At 30.8% G+C, this 9,451-nt stretch overlaps 1 protein-coding gene across 1 annotated transcript; it reads left to right on the top strand.

The window, feature by feature from the left end:
* Window positions 1-5,339: 5,339 nt before the first annotated feature.
* LOC107951145 (endoglucanase CX-like) lies at window positions 5,340-7,137 on the top strand. Its single transcript, NM_001327585.1, has 5 exons — window positions 5,340-5,756; window positions 5,835-6,035; window positions 6,113-6,205; window positions 6,292-6,453; window positions 6,538-7,137. The coding sequence occupies exons 1-5, from the start codon at window positions 5,340-5,342 to the stop codon at window positions 7,135-7,137; spliced, it is 1,473 nt and encodes a 490-aa protein (NP_001314514.1).
* Window positions 7,138-9,451: the final 2,314 nt, after the last annotated feature.

Below are 9,451 nucleotides of genomic sequence, written 5' to 3' on the forward strand. Positions count from 1 at the left end.
AGGATAAAAAAAAGAAGCAATTTTGGAAAAAAAAAAGAAAGAAATCAATTTACACAATGTGTAAACATTGAGAGTTATTTTTTAAAAAAAAGTTAAGACTAAATTGACACATGTATAAACATTGAGGGTCAAAGTTGCTATTATTGCAAATCTAAAAGTTGTCACGCCATTTTTTCGTCAACAATTTAATGACTGGTGATAAAAAAAACCAAATAGTTGGATGACCATTTTGTAACTTTTCATAATTGAGTGACTGAAAAAAAACACTTACCAATAATTGAGTAATTATAAATGTTGTTTATCCATCGAAAAAATAATAATTGTATAACCAAAATAGAATGATCTAAATAGTTAGATGACTATTTTTGTAATTTACCTTTTATAAAACCAACTTGCTGCACTTAAATATAAAATTTTCATTAATTGTGTTCGCCCTAAATATGTCGTTTCCAAAGGGGCTTGATGATTACATGCATATTAGCCTTGTTAGCAGCATGTATAAGATAATTATGAAGGTCCTCGCTAAAAGGTTAAAGACTTACTGGCAAGTGATTGGAGACTGAGATCGGTTTTATGTCTAATCGATACATATTGGATTGGTCCTCTACGAGATGAATCTAGGTAAAAGTATCATGTATCATGGGCCCTTATATTGGGTAAAAGTATTAATTTGGTATTTCTTTTAAGTACAAACCCTTAAAATATGCTTACATGATGTTAATGATCAAATAGTATAATAGTATATGGTATGTTTATATTTTGACACGTGATAAAAATAAGAAAATTTAGTTTTTACCTAGATAATATAAAAATAATAATTAATTACGAAAAAGGTAAAGAAAACAGATTAATTATGAAAATAGACATTTGCTACAGTATTTTGACGAAGTTGCTTGATAAATTGATGACTTAAAATATTCAGGGACTTAATATAAAAATTTCCCCTTTTTGTTGGCAGCTGAAAAAAAGATTTCAGGCGGCACCAAACTGTAAATGGCTAAACTGCTTCATAAACTCCCATTGCTTATTATTTTATTTTATTCTCAGCGGGTAAATTGCTCTAGTTTTCATAAAGGAATAACAACACCATACTTATACAAGTACACATACTGTATTCTTATGTTTTTTTCCCATCACAAGCATGCTCAAAATATGCTTTGAGGTTTCAGAAAAAATATGGAACTTGCAACTTCTCAGACTCTTAACTGCTACCTTATAAATGGGCAGAAGAACGACAACTTTTCCAATTTCTGTTCATTTTCTACAGTGATGTTTCACCCGAACGAATTGATGCTTCTATTTCATTCAGATTCACCGTATGAAATGGCCACTTCTTTTGGTCTTACCTGCAAGATCATTCGGCAAGAAAAGATACTGAAGTTTCAATCATTACAAAGAGTTCAAATTTTCACTTGAATAAAATATATTAGCAGGCCCCTTTTATCCCATATCAATGAAATTTCCCTATGAATGCTCTACCAAGTGAGGTTCTAAACTTTCAAAAACTTATTCTGAAATTTCATAATAAAATCATTTTATTTAAACAAAATTAGGTATAAAAATGGTAGGCTCGTTTGTATGCTTTGTACTTATGAACCAAGGGGGTTTATGAAGTTTGGTGCCGTCGTGGCACTTTTAAACCCCTTTTTTTTTCAGCTACCAACAAAAAGGGGAAATTTCCATATCAAGCCCCTGAATATTTTAGGTTATCACATTTTAGTCTAGTGCTGTCAATTTGTCAGGCAGCATCGTTAGACCACTGTAGTAAATGCCTATTTTTGTAATTAATTTGTTTTTCATACATTTTTCTTAATTAATTATTTTTATATTATTTGGGTAAAAAAGCCAAAAAAAATTATGATTTTTTTTTCACGTATTAAAATGTGAGACTACCACATCATTATGTTATTGGTCGCCAGCGCCATGTTAATTTATTTTAACAGTGTTTGTTAAAAGTATGAAGTTGGCTTACAATTTTCATGTTTAGGTGTCAGTTAGGTCCAAAAATATCTTAAATACGAGTAGATATAAGTTATCAAGTTCAAATACATTTATATATATTAAGTGTAAATAATTTAATATTACCTATTTCCATAAAAATAACATTGTTTATATAAAATCATGCCACATTTTTTTAATACTCCGGAGATTGTAGATTGGAATAAATTTATGGATATATTGTACTGTTGAAGAATATCATTTGGAATTTAAGTTTGCTATATTTTTTAATATGGTATATGTGTTTTTTTTTTCAATATGGTATTTATATTTGATAAAGATTATATATTTTAGTATTTAAAAATAACGGTGATAATTTTTTAGTAATTAATTCGAGTTTTAGGATTGATTTTATTAATGTTAATTGCTAATATTATTAGTGTTTAACTTATGAGATATGGTGTGGATTTGATAAAAGTTAATTGTTAATATTATTAGTTAATTATAAATTTTTATTAAATTAATTCTAAAATTCAAATTAAACAGTAAAAAATTGACATTGTTGCTTTGAGATATTAATTAAAGTGTATAACTTTTTTATCAAATATAAATACTCTATTACAAGTAATACTTCAGAAAAAATATCAAACTCATGTATCAAAGAATAAATAATTAATTAGAGTATGAATAGTTTAAAAGTAATTTAAGGAAGAAATGTAAAGGTGGTGGATGATGAAGAGGGGTGAGCCAGACAAAAAGAAATAAACTCTGATTTGGCTAAGATCACGCAACCCCTCAACTATTGGATACCCAAACACCCGCTTGCCGTTTAGTTTTAATTTTAAGTTAACCCATTTCCAATTTTTGAGAAAAAAAAAGGCAAAAGTTTATTACACCCTACAAGTTTGTTTCAGCAACAAACAAAAACAATAAACATAAGAAGCTCCATCCTGCTTCCTCTATAAACAATTAATTAATCTACTCATTCATAATTCATAAAAAAAAATTAATTTAAATTCATTCCACGTCATTTTTATACAAGTAAAGGTACTACGGAAGTCTCTATATTAAGTGTCAGAATACATTTTGTTTCTTTTACTCAAAAAAATAAGCAAATGAGTTTTTAAATGTTAGATCAAAGAGTAAATTGATCTTTTTGTTCAAAATTTTATCAATTTCTATTTGTTAAAAACTTATCTATGTATGTAAGCATAAGGTACACGTGGCTTGATTATTATGTCAACCATGTCAGTTTTTAAGAGTAGAAATGAATTAACTTTTTAATAGAAATGACCGATTTGCTCTTTGATCTAATATATATAAACTAATTTGTTCATTTTTTTTAACAAATAGGCAAAATACAATCTAGCACCTAATATAGTGGCCTTCATGATATTTTTAATATTTGACGTAGTGGTTGTGTATAGTTTTATTAACTATTAATAAATGTTTACGCATTATCAAATAAATTTTAAAAACTAAATTCACTTAAATTTATTTCATTAATGATATATAAAATTATACCATTAAAATATTAACCCTTTTAACAACATATCATTTTATTTATTGAATATCAATTAGACCTAATGGCCCGTCCGAAAAATAGGAGGGTTCCGGTAAAAATATAGGCTCGAAAAATGAGCTTGGACAAAAAAAGAAGCCTGTTTAGAAAACGAGCCAAGTCTCAGGCAATATTTTTTTGGCTCAAGGCCAGCCCGAATTATATAATAAATATTTTATTTTATTTTTAATCATTTTAAATTTTTAACTTTACTTTTCTAATTCCACTTTCACTTTCAATTTGTATATTGTTTTAAGAATTGTTTTAGTATCATTTATGTTTTTAGATGTATTTGATTTATTATATTTTAAAATTTTTTTATTTAATAAAATAAGCTAAAAGAATTTAATATGGACTAGGCTAGGTCAGGCTCAGACTTAACAATTTTATATTTCAGGCCAGGCCAGACCCAAGTCTAAAAAACGGGACTAAAATTTTGTTTGATCTGACCCAACCTGGCCCATGATCAAGTCTAATACCAATGCATCAAATATCAACTAGTAATTAATTTATAAAACTACAAGAAGTTGATGATATTATATTATAGCATGATCACTAATTGCATTTATTAATTTAAGACATACGACTTTTGAGGTTGGGGAGTTGCTTTTGATTCCCTTAGAAGACAGCATTAGCAAATCGAGTAAACATATTATGTCTGGGAGTTGCATTATCCCAAGTAGGTAAGAATTTTTCAATATCGTTAATAGTAAAAAAACACATGTGACACACATCTTGGTTCCTTTAATTACAAAACCAATTGAGGAAAGTAGGCGAAGGTCACATCTAGGCTTAGAAAATAGAGCCCTCAAAAATCTGTTCTCATGCTAGGGATAAATTTTGGGCAGAGATACAGTAAAAACAGTAGTATTGTTTGTATGGGTTAGGTCTCTGAAAAGTCTACAAAAGAAGGAAGGAGGTTCCAAAATCAAAGCCGCAGTATTCGTTAGCCAACAAATTTCTGAATTCCTTGACCAACCAGGTGAAGCCTTTTTACGATTTTAAGGGCGTCTCTTATATCTGCCAATCACATGATTTTGGGATTATTGTTTGGACTCTTAACTAATTAAACTAAACTAGTCCAATTCGTCTAGAAATGAGAAGAAAAAAGGATTGTAAATATTCCTTAGAATATGGGAGAGAAGATTAGGCCAAAGCCCCTTCCTCTCCAAACTAATATGGGAAATAAATCTGGAATTTGAGGGGTATCAAACGCATTATTTGAGCAAAGAGAAATGAGTGCTGGGGATTCATGGTTCACGCAAAAGTTAGTGGAACTAAATAGCATTGGAGTCTCATGTGACTCAGCTTTATTATACGCATCCGTGACTTTATAGATATTGACAAAATAATGTTCTCTACGAAAAGGAAATTAAAATACTCACACGGCATTAATTACGGTATTTTATAATCAAAAGTTTATCTTAATTTTGGCAGCAAAAAAGTTGATCTTAATTCACGCAGCATTTGCTAAGACTTTTTGTGAGGGATATTATCATTCTCTACTATTACAAAGACTTTATTAACACGAGACCCAACATTGATAACAATAAGTTAGGTTCTTGTGTCTGTTCCAAGACCTTCCATGTTCCCATATCTTTGTTTGGATCAAGTTTTCAATGTCGTCCCCATAACATAACATAACATAATAACATATCCTCCAAATTTACGCAGTTGATCCCGTGAGCTGCATGAATGTTTCTTGTCTTTTTGGTTCCACCTTAACGTCTAACGACCTCACAACTTCCTGCTTATTTTTTGCCTATAAATAAACTCCCCTTGCTATTAACACATTCCCACCACCACCATAACCCATTCGAGAAGAGCCAAATTATAAAAAATGGCTGCTCCTATAACAATGCTGATTCTTTGTACATCTTTTTTATCCCTTAGTTTACTTTCTACTGCTTTCACTTCTCGAGATTACGCTGATGCTCTTGAAAAGTCTATTCTTTTCTTTGAGGGACAGCGGTCGGGTCCGTTGCCGTCTAATCAACGCCTCAAATGGAGGGGTAACTCTGGTTTGTCCGACGGTGCTTCTTATCACGTGGACCTTGTGGGTGGCTATTATGATGCTGGAGATAATGTCAAGTTTGGCCTTCCAATGGCCTTCACCACAACAATGTTGGCATGGAGTGTTATTGAATTTGGCGGTTCAATGCACAGTCAGATTGGGAATGCAAAGACTGCCCTCCGATGGGCCACGGATTATCTTCTAAAAGCAGCAACTGCTACCCCTGACAGTTTATACGTTCAAGTGAGTGTGTTCAAAGTTTTGAAACTTCGGGGAAGATAACAAAATCATTTTTTACAATGTTGTTGTGATATGTTATAGGTGGGAGATCCAAACATGGACCACAAGTGCTGGGAGAGACCCGAAGACATGGATACCCCACGCAATGTATACAAGGTGTCTGCTCAAAATCCAGGATCCGATGTAGCAGCCGAGACGGCTGCCGCATTGGCTGCAGCTTCGATAGTGTTTAAAGATTCCGACCCTTCCTACTCTGCCAAGTTGCTTCAAACTGCTAAGAATGTAATAAGCATCCATAAATTACTAACAGTCTCATTTGTTCTTTTCATGTTTCTAATCTCCTCTGTTTATGAATGCAGGTCTTCGATTTCGCAGACAAGTACCGAGGGTCTTATAGTGACTCTCTGAATTCTATGGTCTGCCCATTTTACTGCTCTTACTCTGGATACCAAGTAAGAAATAGTGAAATACACTTTTGGTTCATGTTCCATTGGAAAATTAATCATGATTCATTGATCAAATTGGTTTGAACATGCAGGATGAGCTTCTTTGGGGAGCGTCATGGATGCATCGAGCGACGCAGGACAGTTCGTACTTATCATACATCCAATCCAATGGCCATACCATGGGATCAGATAATGATGATTTCTCCTTCAGTTGGGATGATAAGAGAGCTGGGACAAAGGTCCTTCTTTCCAAGGTATGTCCTCGAGCCTTCATGACTCTCCGAATCAACATCAAACCCGAAACTTAACCAGTTCCGAATGATTTTAATTCTTAACAGGACTTCTTGGAGAAAAGCACATCAGAGTTTCAATTATACAAATCACATTCAGACAACTACATCTGCTCCCTAATTCCAGGATCATCAGGGTTCCAAGCCCAATATACACCAGGGGGCCTTCTCTACAAAGCTAGTGAAAGCAATCTACAATATGTGACAACCACAACTTTCCTCCTCTTGACATACGCCAAATATCTCAGTACAAACGGCGGAGTCGTCACATGTGGGACTTCAACTGTAACAGCTGAGAGCCTCATAGCACAAGCAAAAAAGCAGGTGGACTACATCTTAGGCGATAATCCAGCCAAAATGTCATACATGGTTGGGTTTGGAGAGAGATATCCACAACATGTGCACCATAGGGGTTCATCGGTTCCATCCATTAAGGCGCACCCTGATCGTATCAACTGTAACAATGGGTTCCAATACCTTTACGCTAACTCACCTAATCCCAACGTCCTTGTTGGAGCCGTCATAGGTGGACCTGATAGTAAAGACAACTTTGCTGATGATCGTAACAATTACCAACAATCTGAGCCAGCTACTTATATTAATGCACCCTTTGTGGGTGCTCTTGCTTTCTTCTCGGGGAAAGCTTAGAAGAGCAGTGAATATGAGGAAGAAGAGAAGCTGATGTAGTAAAAAGAATCGCTTCCATTTCCATATTCAAGTTGTGACCCATTTTTATTAGTAGTAGTAGTAACTAGTTTTGAATTATGGTTTCCACTATACCAAATCGAATTATATGTGAAGGGAAAATTATGACTTAAGAAATTCTTGGAATTGTAAGAATACATATTCTGAATGTTTCCTTGAATGACCTATCTTAATCTAATTTGAAACACTTGGTATGGGCCTTTTTAACTCTCACAGTCAACTACGAACCAAACAATACTAATTTTGCAATTTCACATTTCAATTTCCTTCCATACTTTGCTTTTGTATTATATAATTTATAATGTAATATGTTAATACCTTGATAAAAAAATATAGGGGTGAAGTCAGAAAATAAAAAATTAAGAGGTCAAAATTGAATTATAATTTTTTAGAAGGTTAAAATGTTTTTTTATCTTATAATTTTATAATTTTGAAGGGATTTATCTCTAATTTTAATATTTTTAAGGGGACAAGATCCTTACTTTCCCTTTCATTTCGCCCCTATTAATATGTATGATGTATTTTATATTATATGAAAACTAAATGTATTATATCATAATGTAAATATAAAAAAATTATCATAAATTGTTTATATTTAAAATTTTAATAAAATAAAATATATAATGACAATAAAAGAAATACATATTAACATTTGATAAAATAATATTTTTAAATTAATAAAATGATACAAGTAAGCCTAAACAAACACAAATTAGTAATTTACAAAAATATAAACGACCTTAGGTAAATATTTTAAAATCCATATTTTGAGTCGGGATAAACTTAAGCAATTATATATGATATTAATAACGTATATAAGGTCAACCTAAATCCAACCTGACCCAACATCAGTGGCAAAACTAGGAAGCTGACAAGGGCCCCGTCCCTTCCTAAAATGAAAAAATTTTCATATGGCCCTTTAAAATTTTTAAAATTTTAAATTAGTAAAGATAAAATTTCACTTTAGCCTCTTTTAAAAATATAAAAATTTGATTTAATCCTTTAAAAATTATAAATATATAGTCTATTAAAATGGTGCAATTACATTTTTTCTATCGTAAAAATTACAATTTAATTTTGATCCCCCTGAAAAAATTTTCTAGTTTCGCCCCTACCCAACATATAAACACTTATAAATACCATATTGATTATACTTGATCATAAAACCTAACTAATGTACAACTATGTTAGGGTTTAGGATCTAGTCTATGACATTTAGGGTGCGCTTGGTTGGTTAAATTTTACATTTACAGCCTGTACATTCCATAATAAGATTATGTTGTTTGAATTCTCAATATTTCGGTCACTCCATAATCTTACATTCTCAAATAGTGCTAAAATGTTATAATATAGGATGTAATCTCATTATGATCCATTTATTATATTATCTTAGATTACAAGTATAATCTTAAATTTTGGACCAATTCATTATTTATTTTTATCATTTTAATAAATTTAAGCTTTTTTTTCTCAAATAAAATTTAAGACTAACTAAAAAAAATTCTTTACAATGGAACACTTTAAAATTATAATTATTATATTTACTATAATATTTTATTTATTAGTATATTAATTATGGTTGATGATGCAATCTGTTAGGATCGACCGGATTAAGCAACGAATAAGAAAAATAGTAGAATAAATTGAGAAATTGAACACACAAATTTAACGTGGAAAAACCCCTCCAAAGAGGATAAAAAACAATGGGCAAATATAATTTTACTATAATGGCAAAAGAACAAATAGTACAAAAGATGGAGATAAAGACTAAATCCCGAAAACTCGAAAACAAAGAACCCTCAAAACGTAAACACAAAATTCTCTAAATGTGTTATGAGTTCTAATCTCTAATGGGTGTATTTTTCTAAGATTGTAAAAGAGCCTATTTATAGGCTAAATTCATAGGTCTAATAATAATAAAATAATCTAAACTAATGAGTGTTTGATTGAAACAAGTAAACAGAGTTTAACTGAAAGATTATTTTTCAAATTCAACTGAAAATAGGAGTCATATTTAACACAATCAATTTTCATGAATTATTATAGCTACGATTTTTAAATTTATTTCAACATCATATATTTACTTATTAATATATAACTTGTAATAAAAAGTAATATTTGTAATAATTTATCATAATTTTATAGGAATGGAGGCTAAAAAATAGTAACGGAACTAATCTTATTATAAAAAAAACCTAAAACAATGACAATTTAGTAAAATATGCTAAGTAACTTTACATATAGTTAACCAAACATT

The sequence above is a fragment of the Gossypium hirsutum genome, chromosome A02 (assembly GCF_007990345.1).
Source record: "Gossypium hirsutum isolate 1008001.06 chromosome A02, Gossypium_hirsutum_v2.1, whole genome shotgun sequence".
In the NCBI taxonomy this organism is placed as follows: domain Eukaryota; kingdom Viridiplantae; phylum Streptophyta; class Magnoliopsida; order Malvales; family Malvaceae; genus Gossypium; species Gossypium hirsutum.